The sequence below is a fragment of the Harmonia axyridis genome, chromosome 1 (genome assembly GCF_914767665.1).
Source record: "Harmonia axyridis chromosome 1, icHarAxyr1.1, whole genome shotgun sequence".
Lineage (NCBI taxonomy): Eukaryota > Metazoa > Arthropoda > Insecta > Coleoptera > Coccinellidae > Harmonia > Harmonia axyridis.
The window spans coordinates 13,503,747-13,525,876 of record NC_059501.1 but is presented as its reverse complement, the minus strand read 5'-3'; the positions used below and the strand labels follow the sequence as shown (position 1 = coordinate 13,525,876).

The 22,130-nt window shown below is 36.0% G+C and overlaps 1 protein-coding gene across 3 annotated transcripts in view; it reads left to right on the top strand.

The window, feature by feature from the left end:
• The window catches only part of LOC123671389 (hemicentin-1), a 482,600-nt gene that overhangs the window by 317,845 nt on the left and 142,625 nt on the right, over positions 1-22,130 (top strand). For all 3 annotated transcript variants that reach the window (XM_045605217.1, XM_045605219.1, XM_045605218.1), the window contains 2 exons: positions 3,466-3,678; positions 14,406-14,557. In XM_045605217.1, coding sequence (XP_045461173.1) covers positions 3,466-3,678; positions 14,406-14,557 — 365 coding nt within the window. The remainder of the gene's footprint in view (positions 1-3,465; positions 3,679-14,405; positions 14,558-22,130) is intronic.

The following is a 22,130-nucleotide window of genomic DNA, read 5'->3' as shown; positions in this document are numbered from 1 at the left end:
CTCTAGCTATGTAATATACATAGTATTAAATGCCTCATAAAAAGAGTAAACCTTTCATAGCAACTCGAATTGCATACTATACTCTTTCTACGACCGCATTCATTCCCATAAAAACATGGGGAAATCCAAAAACTGGTGGCAAATCGTTACACAATTACAAAACGTCAGAAAGTTATCTGCTACGCGGGCTGTTATTCAACTACTAAAGGTTTCATCTTATTGGGTTCTCGCCGTGCGATTCACTTTACAGATGTTACCGTATTGGTTGTTGATCGTGTTTTCTGTTTACGGTAGAGTAAATCGCACAGTTTTATGTTGAAAAATTGCTTAAATAGACAGTTACATAGTTAAAATGTCTAATGTTTTATTTCCATTGAGGATAATCATTTTGCTGTCTAGACAGGAAAGTACTCAATTAATTTTGACAAACATGAAGTATAATAGTTGATAGTTATCTTCACTAGGATACAGTTTTCCCTCCAGCGAAAGAAATAGTATTTCATCGTTGACATAGCAACAGTTTTCTCTCCAGCGGAGGAGAAGTAAAACTTTTCGATGATCTTGTTAGTTGAAATATTTCGTTTTTATTGTAAGTTTGAAAAAATTTTAATTGTGTTATGTCTCTATGCACATTACGCCAATGGGACTGCCTCGGTAGTACGGTGGACTGAAGAATCGATTGTGGTGCCCAAGTACCGGGTTCTAATCCTGGCTAGGTTATGGATGTTGTGCATGTCTGGTGGTGGTTGATGAATTTGATAGTGTCTTATAGGAAATCAAATATTCGCTGTGTAGATGGTTGAGAAAGCCCAGCACAGGAAAAAAAGCACAAGGAAAAAAAATAACGCCAATGATGAAATAACTATTGTAACGACATGCAGAACTATGTTTGTCATTCATTTGTATATGTATGGTCAATAAAATTTTTCGAGTTTTCAATTTATTTCATGTGCTTGTAGAGAAAAAGTTTCTTGCGCTCAATTACAGTGTTTTCCGCACGTTTTAGGAAAATAACCTCGAAAATAACTATTACAAAACTTTTGGTTCAGCACTCTTTCCCTGAACAAAGCGATATAGATATCATTTCGTCATTTGTATCACGATGCCGTAATTTTATGAACAAGACAACTCCCTAACTAAAACATTCAGAAATTTTTAGTGTAGGTACGTTCGGATTTTAAATGAATGAATTAACGTTCAAAAGCGTCTTATGCCAAGTCAATATTTTCCTCAATTTTTTGATCTCGAACCTTCATTTCAGCCACTAACTAGATTAGATTCTCATTAGATAAGAGCATCCTTGCAATATATAACATAATTTCCAATTTATTAAACTTGTATAGCAGCTCTTAAAGACCCGAGACTTCAAATTAGCGATATAGCAAGAATGAACCACTTCGAAATCCTGTTCTTGTTAGATAATCCTAGACGCCGGATAAAGTAGCAGATTGAAAGAAAGAGAACCTTAACCCTGTCAAACAAAGAGCATATAAATTACCAGGCCGCCTCATTTAATTCGAGTTTCATTAGGTTCCGCATAATAAAAGAATTGCATCAGCTTGAACAATAGGTTTTATAGCCATTTCGGAACCCCCAGTTTTTTTTATATCGAATTACGTTCTCACTAAGAACCCTGTAATCCGATAAAATCTCCATATGTCAACTCTTTCGACGAACAGAAATGGATTAGTATTTTCTGGCGAAATTAAAATAGGGCACTGTGTTTAATTTTGAAACATACGTGGTTTGACTTGAAATATAAAAAACCGCATTGAATAACCTAACCGGACAACCCTTTATCAGAATACTTTTTTGCTAGAGCTTTTGTGACACATACACCAAGCGGTTCAGTATTAAGACGAATATGTTGTGGGTGTCAGAGTCAGAGGAGAGAAGTGTAAAAATACTGACCGTATGTTTATATCAAGATTTGATAGTTGTTATTTCGCTTCTCCGAGCTACTTGCGTAGATTCTGGTTATTTTAAATCATTTAATTTTCTATTTGTATACCATAAAGTATATTTCATCATGAACTGGACAAACATATGATGGGTGTTTTTTTTCGAGTTATATAACTTTAAGTTGGCATTACTGTTCAAGATGGCGACCGATTTAACAGCCGTCGAGTGATTTATTCTGAGTTTGTTTTGGCAATCCATCATGAATAGAATGACGCCTGAACAACGCTTGCAAATAGTGAAATTTTATTTCGAAAATAATGGTTCTGTGCGGAATACGTATCGCGCACTACGTCCATGTTATCGTCGACAAAATCGTCCATCAGAGCAGTTCATTCGATTAACCATGGAATGTTTTCGCACCACGTTTACTCTTATTGATAACTCGAATCCCCAGAGACGCCGTACGGTGCGTACAGAAGAAGCTATTGCTGCAGTAGAGCGTAGCATTGAGGAAGACCCGAATGAGTCTATCCGCCATCTAGCACAGGAATTGGATCTGTGTCCATCCACTTTATGGAAGATTTTGCGAAAGGATCTTGGTTTGCGTACTAACAAAATCCAACTCGTGTAAAAATTTAAGCCAAACGATCATCAAGTAAGGCGTAGATTCGTCGAATGGGCCCAAAATGAGATTGCCGTTGTTCCCGATTTTCATCAGCGAATTTTGTTTAGCGATGAAGCGCACTTCTGGTTGAATGGCTACGTCAACAAACAAAACTGCCGCATTTGGAGTGAAGCTAATCCTCAAGTGTATATCGAAACACCGTTACATCCAGAAAAACTGACTGTTTGGTGCGCTTTATGAGCTGGTGGAATCATTGGTCCGTACTACTTCAAAAACGATGATGGCCAGTCAATAGTGATCGCTATAGAGCCATGATTACTAACTTTTCCATTCCTGAATTGAACAACCATGATGTCCAGGAGCTGTGGTTCCAACAATACGGCGCAACATGTCGCACAGCTCGTGCCACAATCGATTTATTGAAAGACACGTTTGGTGACCGCCTAATTTCACGTTTTGGACCTGTGAATTGGCCTTCAAGATCTTGTGATTGAACACCGCTAGACTACTTTCTGTGGGGCTATGTGAAGTCATTGGTCTATGCGGATAAGCCACAAACCCTTGACCATTCGGAAGACAACATTCGCCGTGTTATTGCCGATATACGGCCACAAATGTTGGAAAAAGTCATCGAAAATTGGACGTCCAGATTGGACTACATCCAAGCCAACCGTGGCCGTCATATGCCAGAAATAATATTTAAAATGTAATGCCACAAGATTATCTTGCGGATAAATAAAATTCATGTCAATCGAATGATCCATCGTTGTATTGCAATTTAAAGTTCTATAGCTCTAAAAAAACATCCTTTACAATATAGTTGTGTAAACCTCAAGTTCGAAAGTTCGACTCTCAATAGAGATTCAGTGCAATTAGAGTGAAATTATAGAAATTTTCTTCTGTGAAATAGATAAATTGACATATTTTTATTGTTTCAGCTAAACCACCTCCTGTCGTGACATGGTCTAGGAACGAAGTTGTTGTCAGTAATCAGAGTACGGTCCTTCCCTCAGGAGGATCCTCGTATGTCAGAAGTGAACTCAGGATAACTGGGCTTGGTAGGAGAGACGTCCACTCGGAACTTACATGTAGAGCTACTAATAACAACAGAACCCCACCACTTGCTGCAACATTACATGTTGATATGAATTGTAAGTTGAATTATGAGAATTTTACCCCTCAACAAGAGATAATTCATTCGTTTTCTCATCAATTATTAAAGTTTGAACGAGAAAACCCATAACGAATTTTCAGATAACATAAACCAGAAATACTTAATGATGTGAGGCAATATATCTCTATGTTTTAGAAATGAACTGAAGAATATTAGTGACTGCTCAAGACTGCCTAGTCATTTCCTTTAAATTGTAGAGAAATTCTCACACCTAACAACATAAAAGAGATTTTCACCCGTAGACAGTTATCGAGTTAAGCGATTTCATTTTCCATTAGATAGATATTTGAATTTCGTGAAAAATAGGAAAGACAATAAAAGAGTGCAGTTACCATACCTTCCTTCAGGATCTGCTTTGCTTATCAACATATGTTTTACCATAGGCAAGTGTGGCTGGCCAATGAATTGAATCATGAAAACTGATGCTGAAAATTGTTGATAATATGTATATTATTTCGGAAGCAATGCAATTTTACTTCCACCTCCTCCAAATGAAGTGACAAATAAAATTTTTTGTAACGGAAAGGACGGTTGAACTAAAAATTCTAGGTAAATTATGAGTATGAGTCATAGATTTATTGTAGGACTGGTGACAAAACCCTTTTTTACAAATACCTTCTGTATCGAATGGGCGAGTTTGCAAGATAAAAATTATTGTTTGTTCATCAGAAAGTAACATTTGTAAAGTTTCAGAGCTCTTTCCGCTTCTTTGTGTAATATGGCAATAATTTTATAGATCTTTTCGCCTGAAGGGGTTTTTACCTAAACCAGGATATTCGATCGAGTCTGGCACCTGGGAATCTTCGCCAAGCCTCCATCTTATGGCTTTTCCCTCCATCTTATGGACCTCCCTCATGCAAGTCCAAGTCGTGGACGATGGAGTTTCATCTGACTATCTACCCAGAAATACTGCTGTTCTGGAGGGGACAGTTCTTGCTCCCACACTGTTTCCACTTCACATCAACAATTTGCTGAAGGCAACTTCTTATATACTGCGCAGCTTCGCGGACGATATGACCCCTCCATACCGTCTTTTCTTACAGGGCTTCAATACCAGCTCGCCAAATTAGAAACAAACGAGGAAGAAATGTTAAAGACATAGATATAGACTTGGCGACAATCCTCGAATGGTGGTTCAATAATTTGGTAGAGTCCAACGTAAACAAAACACAAGAATGTCTCTTCTTTCTTTCACTGAGCCTAACATGAGCTTGTCAGGAGTAACCATAGCATTAAAGACATCCATCTCGACGTTGGTGTTACTATCAGCAATAATCTTGGAAAAATCACATGAGATCAATTGCTGAACGGTCATCCCAAAAATAAGTTTTCTGTTTCGTGCCAGGAGCTATTTCACACCAGATTAGCTGCCCAAGATCTAAAAGGCTGCACAGTTTTGACCTGTCCTGGAGTAATGTTTCCTTGTTTGTAGTGCTGCACCTAAACCTTGTCCTGAAATTCTGATTTTGTCCAGAGAAAAGAATCCTGTTTATCAGAATGTAGTCAGGCTGCAATCAGACCACTGAGCTCACATATCACCGATTCTAAAATGTTATTGGAGTGCCGAAGAAAACTCAATGAAATAGGCAAGAATAAACAAGGTCTTTTTTTTTGTCTGGTTTTTTTACCTTTGTTCTCACGATGTTCTCAGAACATTACACACAATATTTAATTTCCTGATAATCAGTAATGTGAAAAAAAACCACAGATGGGTTCAGGGTCCAACAGATTTGATCAAGAGATAAAATTCAAGTGCCAAAACTAAAATTTTAAAAAATAGCTAATGAATCAAATGAATGATATTATCAATATCTTGACACTGTTTCTTTTATGTATGGCCCTATCTGTATATATTTTGAAATAAATGTTATTATTATTATTAATAATAATTAACGAAATCAAATTTCATTCTTTGGTTGATATTGGACATATGTTACTATGTTTCGATTAATGCTTTAGGCTTGAAAGGAAAGTCGTACGGCAAAATGCTGAATATGGATCGAAGATCGAATATTTTATGACAAACGACGGTAGTCTTCAACGGAATCAATCTAGTGGTCGACGCGTGCCTTCAATAACCTGTCTGGAATTATGTGTGTTGAAAGGCCACTTGGGACCCCTCTCTGATCAATAACCTGAGTGATCCTCTTCCAATTTGTCTATTATTGTTGAGGGTGGCAGAGTCCTCTTGTGATTTATTGACTTGGAACCATGCAGTAACCGAACTAGACGAGATTAAATGGGGACATGGTTACGAGGCTAGAATGATACACGTCAACGATCATAAAAACTGAACTCGTTCGAAGTTATATTTTATTGTTTATAATCGGCCATCCAGACTAATTGATTTCTATTTTCATGTGAGTCGAATATAGCGCCTTATGAAACTAGTTGTGCAGTTTTTCAGGGTAGTTTGGAAGTTTTCTGCCAATGAGCTTGAAATTGTAGTTTTCTTCTATTTTAGATTGGTTTAATTGAATTTGACAAACACACAGGGGAGAAACTGTTTTGGTGTCTAGTTTTTTTGAGTTGATTCTATATCAATTCGATGTCCTGAATTCAAATAACGTATTCATTTTTACCTAGGAGTTCAAATTCGTAAGATATTCAATTTTAGAGGAATATTACAGAGTTAAATTATTTTAACTCTAATCCGTAAGTGCATGTAGTGAACAAAAGTAGATACAAACAAAAAAAAATATTGAAGAAATTAAATAGTCATTCAACACTTCGAAATCCCCTTTTATGCGACATTCTTGAATGTTTTCAAAGTGTCCCTTTTTAAACTCCAGCAATGATCTGCCATCATATGCATGTCCCATCTTCCAGCAATATCTTGGTGAAATTTTTCACCTTGTTCTTCACTCATGTCTCCTAAATTTTCTGGAAAATGGTCAAGTGGCTATGTGAATAGTGTATTTTAATACTCATATTACACCCTAAGGATTTGAAACTATTAAGCATCTTGTTAACCATTTCAACATAGTTGTGAACTCTATGTTTGCCTAGAAAATTTTCTACAACTGCAACAAATGTTGTCCAAGCTTCTCGTTCAACTTGATTCATTGAATTTATGAGGGATACTTATTTAATTGTCTTTTTTGTGTGCCGTCAAATATCCCTGATTTGAGATTGTCTGTACTCAAGTGATGCATTTTTACCCCTACATATGCAAAACATGACCCATTCTCATCAAGAGCCGTCACGAATTGCTTCATTTAGCCCAACTTTATGTGCAACAGAGGAAGTATGATTTTTTTTTTCAACCAAAGCGTCGTTAATGACATTCTTTTCCCCAATGTCCATGTTTTCTCTCCGAGGCCAATCTTTTCTAACCCATTGGTGTGTTTTGTCCCCACTATCCCAGAGGCACAAGAAACACGGATATTTCGTGTAATCACTTTGCTGTCCAGGAATAAAGTTTTTTGAGTCTACACACCACCAATCTATCGTGAAGTAAAGTTTTTGGATCACCACTTCAGATATTCATCTATTGATGTTTGTGATACTTTATCTTCTGCAAAACCAGAGCTATTCTTCTTTCAGTTTCTTTGAGTGAGCTAGTGATATTGAACCATATTTACTCAATAACAGACTGACAATAAAACCATTGGACCTACATAAATGAATATATAATAATTTTAGAACTCTCAAAAATGAATATACTGAGCGAAACCCACATTGGTAGATAAGTTGATGTATCTAAAATAGTATAGCTGATAGAGAAAAACGGATTGCATGTAAAGATTAAGCGTCCCAAATTAAGTTCAAATCAGCTCTAAAATGCCCTGTGACTGGCATTCATATCCCCAACATAACAAGAGAATAAATTGGCAAAAGCCAAAAGCCGGGTCTGGTCTGATCAGAAAAACAATTCACTTTCAACGAAGATACGAGAGTTCCTAGTTCCAGCATTTTTTTTCATGAATCACTCTATATCTCTGGAGCCAATATCCTTATGGAACATTTCAACCGCCAATCAGTTTGAGGTCCTCTATGTCTACTATTAAAATGTATCGCAGAAGAAGAAAAATGTATATCGAAAACCAGGCGACTTAAATTACACATATGAGTATATTTTGGAATCAGGTGATTAACCTCTAATAACAATTCACATTTTTCTGTTCATTCGTCAAAATCACATTAAATCATCCGCTACAACAAGAACGGATTTGTTTCTGCTCTTTTCGTGTAATCCAAACGATAAAACACCTGTTGAAACAGGATGCCTGTATAACGTTATCAACTATCATCCGAACGTCAATAACCTTCATCGGCCTCAAGTTCAACATTCACATTGGCCTTCGATAAATGTTTGCTCTGACAAAAGTTGAATGGGTTTGATCGATACTAACCAAACTCACATAATCGAGTATATTGATGAACCTTGCTCTATATCCCTAGGAATAGGTACCCTGTTCCTCACTTCTCACTTTAAATGAACGAACCTGCCTTCAAGGGCTGTTGCAATAATTAGGGGGTCGAACCTCCGAAACTTCAGCGGGTCACAAATTACTCATGAATCTGAGACGAAACTTTGGACACGTAACTTCAAACAATTTGAGGTTAATTATGGATGTGTTGTGCGTTGTAATGTTTTTCTTTGAGGAGTTGAGACACTGATATTGACTAAGGAACATGTGCATATCATGTTATTGGAGAAACTGTTTGCAATTGGAAAGAGGTTGTAGCAAAAAGATTAGTATTTCTAAATGAATACCTATGAGCCGAAACTTTGCTGGTTCAACTATGTTGTTCCGAAAACTAAAACTAAACTTACATGCAGGGCTGGCTTTAGGGGTGAAATAGTGAAGCAACTGTTTCAGGCGCCTCTTTTCGATGGGCGGCAATTTAGCCCAGTTTGCGGCCGCCTTTTCATATTTCTGAAATAATATAGTCTTGATTCTTAAAAACAACATGAGGTTGGTCCGCTTTGCTGCGTTTATCAACATTATCTGCAATAAAAATCTCCAAGCCGTCTTCACTAAGCCGCCTGTTCAATAAATAACACTTGGTAACCCAACCAATATAAGCAGCATTACCTCTTACTCTAATTGAATGAGGGATGGAATGTATTTCACAAAGACGAAAAACAACACTTCGAATTACGTGGAAGTTGTTTACAAATTCAACATTTGAAAAATTCCTACGATTCTGAATTCGAAACTAGTTACTGCTGAATGCTGAATGTTTTCAACGGAACATATGTTTTTAATCCCATTCAGTTTTCGAAGCTTTCATCGATCGTATGTGATCGATTGTGAATGTGAGAATCAGATATATTGCTCACGCATAGTTCATCAACGTCGAAGAAATCCAGGAATTTATTGTAGATAAAAATGTCGAAAAAAAAAAGAAACCAAGTGGAAACAACTTTAGAAAGGAAACAATCAGCAAAATCGCTAGAGAAATTAAAATGGTGAATTATCATCGAGCCAGGTGATGTTTTCTGTTGGAGGGGGGGAGGTATGATTATTAATACTTTTTCAGCAGGGGTGCCAAAAAATTCTTTGCATCAGGCGCCAAAATTGTTTCCGCCGGACCTGCTCACATGTACATATTGAAGGGGTTTTTCTTCATCCAAACAAAGTCTTTTTTTTCCGAACTTTACACTAAAAATTGACGAATCATATACAAGGTGGTCCAGATTCTATTGCAATAATTTTAGCCTCAGAAAGAACAATTCTTTCCATAAAAAAATTCCTGTTAACTCATATCCTAACAAGCTTCGTTTTTGTGATACAGTGTGTTGAATTAAAATTTAAAAAAACTTTTTTTTTACTCATAACCCTAGTATTATTACATTCATTGTGATTTCAATTCATTTCAATTTCTTGCCACAATAATATTTACTATTCCCCTCAAAAAATTACAACCAATCATATTAAGCATATGATACAAATCACTTATCAATGAACTCATATTTTTGCATATCAATAACAATTTCAAAAATTCATTGGATTAGTGTGTTAAAGAAATATGGTAGAACTAAATTCAGGTAAATATCGTAGAACTCGATGTATCTCCGATGCAAGATTTGACTTTTATATCCTCAACCTCTCAGTGAAGTTTGGGACATTCCTTTTGGAATACCGTGAATAAAAAGAATTGCGAAATTATTTTTTAGTAGTGTTCGGGATTGGGATAGAATGGACCTTTGTTCGTTTGTTTTTTTGTTTTTGTTTTTTTTTTTGTTTTCCCTTAAACTTTGCACCAGGTTAGTTATTTGGCAACACCGATTCCTCGGGCTACAAGAAGAGGAGTTGTTCGGAGAGACAATATTGATTGAAAATTCGATCATTCGAGAGTGCCGCTAAATTAAATCACAAATTCGTCGGGCTTGTGCATCGATCAAGCCAAAGGTGAGTCAAATTGCTGTTTTGGTGCACTTTGTCTTCATTTTTATCAAATTTTGAATTCAGTTAATTTACAGTCCACTTATATCGAAATATTCGCGTATTTAACAGATAGTGAGGAAATATTTCTCTATTCTTGGTGAACCTCAAATTCATTCAAAATAATAAAAAAACAAAAGGTTTATTAATCAAATATTATATCTATTTTCAGCATCATAGCTATAGAAATTATTTTATGTTTTGAAATATATTTGAGGTAAAATCATTGAATGGATTCGGTCCTTGCCTGATGAAAATTCATTATCGAATCAAATTAAACAAATGAATTTCCACAAATATTCAAATGTTAACAGTAATTATCTCGCATCAATCGAAATATAAATTTAAGCTGAGGAAGCCACAGTGTTGCCGAAATAATTACTGTTGAAATTCAAATATTTGTGTGAGTTATTTTGTTTCATTTCATTGTGGTGAATAATCTACTAAAATTTCACTATACAGGACTTTGTCGAAGTTCAACATTCCGCAAGATCCACCTCAGTAGTAAAAGGGTGTTTAACGATGAAAGCACCTAAATGGAATAAAGAAAGCATACAAAACTGCTACAATAACACTCCGAGTGTTAGGAAAGTCGAAGAGAGCTCATGAAAGCATCATCTATCGAAGTATTTCCATCCTTCAACCCACTTCAACATCCATCAAGGAAGGAACAAACAGTGGTAACTCCTCGAAGAGTGCTGCTACATTCACCTGACTTTCACTTTATAACGCTCATTCATATTCTCCTGTTGTTTTTCGGCATAAACTTTATGGTCCATTCCCCCCAACGTTGAGAACAATTTCCATTAAAGCCCGAACTGTATATCGTGATATATCAACGAAATAATTCCAAACATTTGAAACTGTCCTTTCGCTATTACTTTGAACTACGACACCCCATATTAAACTATAATTAGCATCGATTATGTACCGTTATTGCGATAAAATAGTTGACTCACCTGCGGTACACAGCAATTCGTCTTTCTAATAATTTTGAGAATAACGAGTTTGCCACCAGATATTTCCCCCTTGAGTTATTTTAACGCCAGGAGCAGAAGGTAGAGGAATTTCTCTGTTGGGTGATTTGTAGGGCAATAGAATTTTTATTCACGGTCCGTTCGAAGACGTATATACAGGGTGAATGGTGAGGTGAGGCACAATAGTTCGAAGGAGGTAAAGGACCTAAAACTGAATAGGAATGAATTATCTGTTTAAATCTTTCTTGGGAATTCCAGGAGCTACAAAAAATCGAAGGGTTTGGCTTTAATGCCAATTCACCGCAGAATTGATATCGACACAGAGAAGGTTATTAATTTGTGCGCTGCGAAGAAAGCTAGAAAACTAAATTAAATTTTGTGATGAGGTGTATATACACATCTGTAAAAGTCTTGGTCCTCCTATCAACTCTAAACTTGATGAATGTAACATGACAATTTTTTATCTTCACTATCTTATTACTTAAATGAAAACAATAAACCAGATATACCTCCTTTGTGCGAATACTGTCGTGACACTTTTTTAAGTGTAGAACACCTTCTATCTCGATGCCCACATTAAGATGAACTCCGTCGTCGAATGGGACTAAGAGACAATCTCATCTCGATAACTCAAATTAAAGCAACCATTAAATTTCTAAAAGGCTCAATTTTACAATAAAAGTTGATTGATATCATTTTAGTTCAATGTTTCCTTTATTGTGAATATTTTATGAGAAGTATTATTTGTAATGCCTAAAGGTTAAGTACATTGTACTTTGTGTAAATGGCCTAGCTACCGAGACACATTAATTCAAATAAAAAAAAATAAATCAGCAAAAAATGTTTTTGTTCTGGAGAATACTGGAGTATTTGAATCAGTTTGCAGAGAATAACGTGAGTTGTAATATTGAGAATATTCAGTAGAAAATATCGGGACATCCTATTTCTCAGTTTGAATGGGCAAGAATAGTAGTCCTACATCAAGAGCTTTGTCGAACCACATCTGCAAGGAAATACTATTATATCGCAAATTTTACTCGAAGGAATCGAACGGTATCTGTAACAGCCCTTCAATGTAATTTTTTGAGGACTTATAGACGAGTAGTCTCAACCAGTACCATGAGGAGACGGTTGCATTCCTCAAATTCAAGGGCAGGAAGACCTTTAGAAGACTTTTTTCGTCGGCAATGGGCAGAACACCACGAAATCTGGCTTTCACCACAATGGTGCAACGTACATTTTTCGGAAGAGTAAAGATTTATTGATGATGATGGTCTACAAGAAAGGGTTTAGAGAGGTCCAGATAGACTAGAGCGACTTAATTTCGCTCGGGAAGTTTTGCCCTTTTATGACGGATCAATAAAGTGCTAGAGGGGTATAATGTTCGGTCGCCATACACAACTTATTACCGTTGAACGAACAATAACTGGTGCCATCCACATTGAAAACATCATTAAACCAATCATTCTTCCTCTGCGGAACGAATTTGTGGATAATTTCATTTATCAGGATGACAACGCCCCATCACACATGAAGGGTTCAAAACATTCTTCAGGAGAAAAATATCCAGAGAATGAAGTGGCCAGCAAACTCACCAGAAATTAATCCAATTGAGTACGTATGGGATTACATGAGGAGAGCGGTATCCTATCGCCAAAACCCTCCTTCAACTTCTCAGGAATTGGGTTTAGCCCTTCAGGAAGAATGGAACACTATGCCTGAAAATTTCATTAATGACTTGTTGTGGAATAACTAAATAAAAAAAAAAAAAACAAAAAATAATCGATAAATTTGGATTCTTTCTCATTTTACCTATTTTGTCTCATCCTGCACAAGGCAAAGGGTAACAAGCAAAGATTTGTTGATCAAATATATTGCAGTTGCAATAGGATAAAATATAAATCTCATTTCCAGAACATAGATTGTTTATTTCTTGAGAAACCTACAGAGGCCAAGACTTTTGACGATATGTGTACTTCTGTCGTGGTTTCCTCTGATGATGATATATTTCAAAGATTATCAGCAGCCTTTTCTTTTTCTGATTCAAAAATTTTGTTGTTTTTCTACTATTTCATCAAACCGAACCACCCCCCCCCCTACTCTCAGATAAAGTGTGCCATACCCTACAACATTTATATTCACAATCAGATTCATTCAGCTATCTGGGAACGTACATCAGGAGATTAATCGTCAGAATTAATCCAACCACTAAAAAATTCATATCATCTCATCTCGCGCTCGCGAAGCCTCACATCGAAGTCCTTGAATCTCCCCTCTTCAGTAAGTCATCGAGAAAATCAACGCAATAAAAAATGAATTCGACTGATTAACTCCCGTCGGGGAACATATTTATTCTCTGGATATTGTTCTCTTGAAGAACAAGAGAATAAACTGGCCACAAAAACTCACCGGACATGAATCCAATTGAGCATGAAATCACTTAGGGCGAGCAATCCGCAAAACCCAACTTCAACTTTTCAGGAATTGAGTTTAGCCCTTCAGGAAGAATGGAACGATATGCCTGAAAATTTCAATTATGATATGATGCGTGGGATGCCTAGGCATAATTGGCAGTTGATTGTAAGAAGAGGTGGTAATACGGAGTATTGAATATGGATTCAGTTGTGGAATATCTATAATAAATCAAAAATAAATAATCGATAAATTCAGATTTTTTTCTCATTTTTCGTATTTTGTCTCATCCTGCAAAAAGCAAAGGGTAAATAGAGGAAAATATTCATCTTATTTCCAGAACATAGACTGTTTATTTCTTGAGAAACCTAGAGGGACAAGACTTTTGACGATGTGTGTACCTCTGTCATCTCTGATGATGACATACAAAAAGATCATCAGCAACCTTTTATCAAAAAAATTTGTTTCTCCACCCCACCTACTTTCAGATAAAGAGTACCATACCCTACAACATTTATATTCATAATGAGATTCACTCAGCAATCTGGCGAACGAACATCACGAGATTAATCGGCAGAATTAATCTAACCACTAAAAAATTCATATCATTTCATCTCGCGCTCGAGAAGCCTCACATCGAAGTCCTTGAATCTCCCCTCTTCAGTAAGTCATCGAGAAAATCAACGCAATAAAAAATGAATTCGACTGATTAATTCCCGTCGGGGAACTTCTTTATGTTCGGAATCCTCGAAATTCAGCGGTAAGAGGAAATCTCCAACTTCTCCTTCTTACTTAACCTTGGCAAAAACGAGTGCACTCCATCCTGGGAACTTTCCCTCGCTGGAAAGAGATGGAGAACCCGAAAACAACGGGAGCGAGGGGCTCGAACAGAAGAAAGTAATTCGGTATTTTTATTGCAGTTGGTCCGCTCGACGTTAAGATCCTGGGAGCCAACCAGCCTCTGTCGGCTGGCCGAAGATACGACCTCTTATGTCAGAGTTCGGGATCCAGACCCCCGGCTAGTATAACCTGGTGGAAAAACGGCCAGCGTTTGGAGCGGACTAAGGACACGGTAAGTTTTTTGTTGGCTTGCGACGACACGAGGCGTCATATAAAATTCATCGGGAATGTTGCGAACGGCATCGAGCCGTGTGACATTCTTGTTTGTCATCGTGTGCTAAAAAACAGGCGATGTAAGAATCACTCGAGACCCTGACGTATGAAGAAAATTTATCTCAGGACTCAGGGACTGAGAAGATTAATTCTTTCAAGGCTTTTTTTACAGACATTCGAATATGTCAATTTGATTGGTATTTTTGTCACTCAGATAGAAGCATCGTTTTTACAACTATATGGCGACAAAAAGGAATTAGACATAATGTCTGTGTTTAGCTGAGATTGTCGTCATAATACTCAATATAAATATACCTGCATTAGTGTAACAATGGTCTTTCGAGGTACTTGTGCATACAACTTTCTTATTCATAGGGTTCTTAAAAAGTTGAAATAGAGAGAATACCTCTCACCTCGCCTTTCTCATACCCTGATTAGTGTGCAGACACCATGAAACCATTGCGCAGGCATACAACTTAGAGAATAAGAAAAGGAAGAAGAAATTTACGGTGTACAATAATTTTATACATTTTTTTTTATACATTACATAAAACCATCTTCACTTCATCTACCCAAAAATCATATTATCTTTTTTCGAGTTCGGATAAACTTCATTTTTTTAGATGAAACTAGATATCTTTCATCAACAAACGACACTGAATAAAAGTCAGTTTCGTTCGTAGATATTACACCGAAATAATGAAAACTACTATCCACTCAGCTTGAGATACAGTTCTCGTTGTTTTATATATTTGAATCTATTAAAGAAAATCCTTATGCTCTCGTTCCAAAACTTTTCTCGAATAGAATGAGAACTATTTTTATGTAATTTGATACATATCGATCGATTTCGGTATTTTAGTTCAATCGTCTTCATTGTAAAACTTGCCTTGAAAACTTAGAAAGTTGTAACAAAAATTTTCTCTCGGGAAATTGAAAAGAGAATGAATGTTACGAACTATATAGAGTCGTATGACATTCTTGTTAGGTATTGGAAGTATATAAAAATGGCCAGCGTAAGAACCTCTAGAGACCCTGCCATGTTTTCCTTGAGAAAATTCACCTCAGGATTCGAAGGAGAGACTGAGAATATGAATTTTTTTCAAGGCATTTTTTTATACAAAACAGTTGGATTGGATTGGATTGTCAACTACAAACAAAATAATAAAAAAAAATATTTCTAGGGTAGAAAGATTAGCACATAAGTTTAAACTGAGACATTTCTATAAAATATGAGTCATGTTATGTTCTTTAGTGCGCTGATAAGTTGCACCGAAATACATAAAGGTTGATTAAACCAACTCAAATGCCTTTTCAGCGAATAAAGAATGAAATAATAAACCTTATGAATTCGTAGATATTACACCGAAATAATGAAAACTACTATCCACTCAGCTTGAGATACAGTTCTCGTTGTTTTACATATTTGAATCTATTAAAGAAAATCCTTATGCTCTCGTTCCAAAACTTTTCTCGAATAGAATGAGAACTATTTTTATGTAATTTGATACATATCGATCGATTTCGGTATTTTAGTTCAATCGTCTTCATTGTAAAACTTGCCTTGAAAACTTAGAAAGTTGTAACAAAAATTTTCTCTCGGGAAATTGAAAAGAGAATGAATGTTACGAACTATATAGAGTCGTATGACATTCTTGTTAGGTATTGGAAGTATATAAAAATGGCCAGCGTAAGAACCTCTAGAGACCCTGCCATGTTTTCCTTGAGAAAATTCACCTCAGGATTCGAAGGAGAGACTGAGAATATGAATTTTTTTCAAGGCATTTTTTTATACAAAACAGTTGGATTGGATTGGATTGTCAACTACAAACAAAATAATAAAAAAAAATATTTCTAGGGTAGAAAGATTAGCACATAAGTTTAAACTGAGACATTTCTATAAAATATGAGTCATGTTATGTTCTTTAGTGCGCTGATAAGTTGCACCGAAATACATAAAGGTTGATTAAACCAACTCAAATGCCTTTTCAGCGAATAAAGAATGAAATAATAAACCTTATGAATGAAGAAAAAATTCAGTTAATTTTTAATTATGTTCTTCATTCAGTCTACCCGAGAATTCAATATTTCAAATTAAATGAAAAAAATTCTTATGTCTACCCCAGACCAATTCTGCACTCACAGAACCATACCATGGCATTTTAAGGCTGCTTGGAACAGAAAAAAAAGTTGATTGTCAAACCCAAACATAAATTTTTCGTTTGATTATTCGATACCAACAGCACCGATGATTTAAGAACGGAAAGATTTTTGAAGACTGAAAGAAACCCTATATTTATTTTGTGATAAATATCTGATGTAACGATGGAAATAATCAATGTTATATAGCAACTGATTCTGAGAACGCAATGCATGCTTCTGGAATTACAATGTTTCCATGAGAGCTTCGCCTGGTAGGCAGGCGGATTTTGAATCATTATCTACAATCCTACCTAAAAGAGCATCTTTCTTCGAACTTAAACTTTTACGGAGAAATATAATGGAATCTAGATCCTGGAAGAAGTGATTACATTCGGTTGTTATGTAATAAGCTGGATATTATGACTTACAAACAAAATGAACTCGTATTGATGGGTATGTTCCATTTCAAATACCTAATTGGCAAAAATGGGGCTCATCTATAATTTTTTGATCATTTTATTGTTTCAAATATTTTCATTATAAAGATCTGCACACAACAATCCTTTCCTGGGAGGAAATACTCCCAATACCTCCACTTGATTGTTTCCTGGGTATATATTTTCGAATGAGAAATTTCTTATGCATTAGTTTCAGTGGATGCCGTAATATCAGCTAAGCATTATTCTTTCTCAAACTATTGAATGCTGAATATTTTTAATCTTCCAAAATGAATGATCTCTTTTTTTTTCAAAGTATACAGTAGGATTGTTTCTTCTTCTTCATACATTAGGACAAAGTCCTGAGTTTTCTACAATAATAATAATAATCTTTTAATATATTATTTCATTCTTACACATACAATCTTCAGTGTAAATTAAAAACTAATATACTTAAATAATAAAATAAAACATTGAATGATTTAATAACGTTTTAGTGTGTACTATTTGGTAGTAGATATTTTTATATTTTGTATCTTATTCAATAATTTTATCGAACTGATTTTGAAAATTAATTAAATTGTTTAGTGGATAGTGACAACAAGTAACTGATAAGATTATTACCTACCAATTCAAAAAATAATCCATGTAATCATAGAACAGAATGAATATTCTTTCTGGAAGAGTTCGAATAAGACAAGTATTCTACTGACAAATTACATCCGAAGATGTATCAAATAACTGTATTACAAAACGGCAGTTTCTGGAAATGTTCACGAAGTTAATTCAACTTTAGAGACGTTTATTAATCAACAGAAATATTATCCACTACGGACTCATAAGAACAACTTCTGAAATTGTATTCAATTTATCCAATTCTCTGTAAATCACCTCATATTTTCGATGTTAGTTCACTGATACTTGATACTGTGCCAAATCTGGAAAGTTTTGGCAACTTCACAAAGAATTAAGTGAATTATATCGAACATGTCATAAATATCGATGACTCTCTTAGTTTCAATCATCCCATCTCACAGTTGAGGAGAGTGTATTGAGTCAACAAAAATGATAAATTGCTAACCCACTGTTGAGCCAACTATGTATATAAACTTCGTCTGTCGGGAGAATTTAAGATAACAGTTTTATCTAGCATTAACGCAAACCTCTGATGGGGGATTTTTAAAGATGGTCTTCAGCTGCTGATTGGACACTAATAATTCGAAATGAAGAATACGAGGAGTTATATGACGATTTTCAATCAGTCAGTAATTTGATGATTTTTGAATAGAATGTATAATGTGGACATACTAACCTACAAAAATCCTGGTAATTTAGACCTCAGTGAATCATTCAATACAGTTCTTGAAAAACAGTTACCTACATGTCATCGACATCTTCCTGATTTTCATCCTTTAGGTTTTAAATCGATTCTGGAGGATTGATAACGGGTGTTTTTTTTCGAGGTATATAACTTCAAATTGGCATTACTGTTCAAAATGGCGACCGATTTAACAGCTGTCAAGTGATTTATCCTCAATTTGGTTTGGCAATTCATGATGAATAGACACACGCCTGAACAACACTTGCAAATAGTGCAATTTTATTTCGAAAATAATGATTCTGTGCGGATTAGGTATCGCGCACTACGTCCATTTCATTTTGTTAAGCGATGAAGGGCACTTCTGGTTGAATGGCTACGTCAACAAACAAAACTGCCGCATTTGGAGTGAAACTAATCCTCAAGTGTATGTCGAAACACCGTTACATCCAGAAAAACTGACTGTTTGGTGCGCTTTATGGGCTGGTGGAATCATTGGTGCGTACTTCTTCAAAAACGTTGATGAACGTTACAGTGAATGGTGATCGGTATAGAGCCATGATTACTAACTTTTTCATTCCTAAATTGAACAACCATGATGTCCAGGAGCTGTGGTTCCAACAAGACGGCGCAACATGTCACACAGCTCGTGCCACAATCGATTTATAGAAAAACACGTTTGGTGACCGCCTAATTTCACGTTTTGGACCTGTGAATTGGCCTCCAAGATCTTGTGATTTAACACCGCTAGACTAGTTTCTGTGGGGCTATGTAAAGTCATTGGTCTATGCGGATAAGCCACAAACCCTTGACCATTTGGAAGACAACATTCGCCGTGTTATTGCCCATATACGGCCACAAATGTTGGAAAAAGTCATCAAAAATTGGACGTCCAGATTGGACTACATCATATGCCAGAAATCATATTTAAAGATTATCTTGCGGATAAATAAAATTCATGTCAATCGAATAGTCCATCGTTGTTTTATTGCAATTTAAAGTTCTATAGCTCTAAAGAAAACACCCTTTATAAACCTTATCTTCACGTGGTCGTGCAAAAAGGCTAACAGTGGTAAATCACAAGATCTCGGTAACAATTGTGATCCCCTCTTCCAAAAATAACACGGCTAGTATACTTATTTTGCGAAAATGCGATTGTTTCGTTGCTTCTGTGGCACGTAGAACCGTCTCCATAATTAAAATTTTCCTCCAGTTTCACTAATGCCTGCAGAAAGATGCTTCAGGATGGCCTAAAAGTGCTTTAGTTTAGCCAACATTGACTACCAAATTTTCACCATACTTGTAGTGAATTTTAACTATTTCAGTGTGTTATTGAAGCGTCTATCATTCCATTCTTAGTGATGGCGTTATAATTTTTACTTGTCAAACGTCATAAGATGACAGCTACAAAAGTAACAGTTGTCCAGATAGCGGACTATTCAAACTGAAACAAGAACACATGTAGTCAAATCTGTAACAGTTCCCCTCAAAGGTGAAAAATCTGCCGACGTTATAAAATCGATAGCGGAATTGTTGAAGAATGTGAATGATATTATAACTGAGCCATTGTCTGTTACCTTTAACCTAACTACCAAATAAGTGCGTGATTCTTAGTCGAAAATCAGGGGAATATTTCATGTGAACGAAAGGTCATAGGTTTCTCCTTGAAAAGTTACACGCTACTAAAAATGAAATAAAATTGCATTTTGTGAGCATGTTTTTGCTATAAAAAGGCTTACAATACATACTTTTTTCATTTTGTCGTATTTTAATAGAATGGAACCTGAAACCCCTATTGCATTTCTTACTAGTGATTTTCACCTTATCAATAACACCCAATTGAAAATACTGTTCATGAAAAATGACGATATCATTCAATTTTCAACTCCTGGGTTTTTCTCATTTCTGAAAGCATGTAACTTTCGAAGGAAAAGTCTAAGAGCTTTTGTTTATGTAAAAACCCCTTTCAAATTTTGATAAAGATCTACACTTGAACTTTGAACTTCCATCTTTTTACCAGTTAGGCCATTAGTCTTGAAGTTTTTGCAGCTGACACTTCTCCAAGCCGGGCATGCGTAAATCATGACCAAATGAATGATGGACTTGTAGAGAAAATGCTTGTTGAAAAGAGACATTTTGTTGCTTTTATTTAGTAGCGGTTGCGATGATGCCACTGTTGTTTTTCCCTTCGTCATAGCTGATGTAACGTGTTATTTCCAAGTAAACTTGGACACGTTTTTCCATTCAATTCTCTTACCGAACATTGTGACCTCTCTTTGAGAATCTTTCCTCTTTTGGCTGAAGAGAACAGCCTCACTCTTTTCAGGAATCACTCTATCAAATGAACCATGAACCTTGATTGAAGTCTCGAGATGGCTTCTTGCAGGTACTTCGCTGTCATTTTGCGATACCGCAAACTGATAAGAATGGCGGTAGTGTGCAAATTGTCATGGAGGTTTTCTTCGTTTTTGACAAGTCGGTTACATATAATGAAACAATAATGGAGATAACAGAGATCCTTGCGGGACTCCGGCTGGAACTCTGGCTCTAAACTTGCCAGAATACTGGTAAGATGTTAATAGTTGAACCATGGAGGGTGGGACCACCGCAAGCAGTTTGTATAGCAGTCCTTTGTGCCAGACTATAACAATAACAATAATTGCCGTTAAATCCATCCAGAATTTGTTCCACTGAATCTGTAATGATTTGCTAATAATCTGTTAGAAGCCATATATGGAAAAAGAATTATTTTTATGTTTTCTTGTTTTCTCAAGGAAATATAGTATATTCTTCACTGGAGAATTGAATAAAATTTTCGCTTCATCCGGTAAATTGTAACCCATTTCTAGTAACACCCGAAACTGCCGTGGATGTATCAATCAATGACCCAATAAAGGTGTGAATTTGCTCCACCCCTGAGCAATCTCAGTTTTCGATAGATTCCGTTCGAAAAAATCGTCAGAGGTTGCTGAAGTTCGGCGGTAAAAACACCGAATCGGCCGGAGAATGGGGAATTAGAAGAATATCCAATGAGGATAACATCACCGGCCGATGTCTACAAAAGTTTCGATGAGAGACAATCTATCGAAGGCACCGTTTGGATTTCTTCGTGGTTTCCTCTTAAATAAACGTTTTCATTCATTTCGTCCTTTTTGGTCCTTCCACTCCTCGTGATGAAGGTTTTTGTTCAGGGAGTGTAATTGGAACTTTGGCGTAATTAAGGTCCCTGACGGAAAAACACGTCCCCAATTTTTTTCCAATCTCGATTCGCTGGAAGTGGTATACTTATTCGATTTTAATTCAGGGGAAATAGAAGAATCTGGAGATTTTTTTTACGATGTTCCTATTGAAATAGGAAATAATCCCTCTTAGACCTCATTTTGTAAGATGTCGATACTGAATTTTAATCTTCTGGGGCACTGGCGATTAATTCAAACAGAACCGCTAATTGAAATTTTCCATTTTCTCTGGGTGAAGCCATGCTGGAACGTCAATATCTATTTTTTGCCAAAGCCAATCGGGGAAAGCACTGACGTCAAGTTAGAAACATTGGCGAGCTTTTGCTCAAATAGCGTATGTATAAGTTTTGGCACAAATTTTTTCGCGCAATTCTAAAAGAAGAACATTTCACGGAA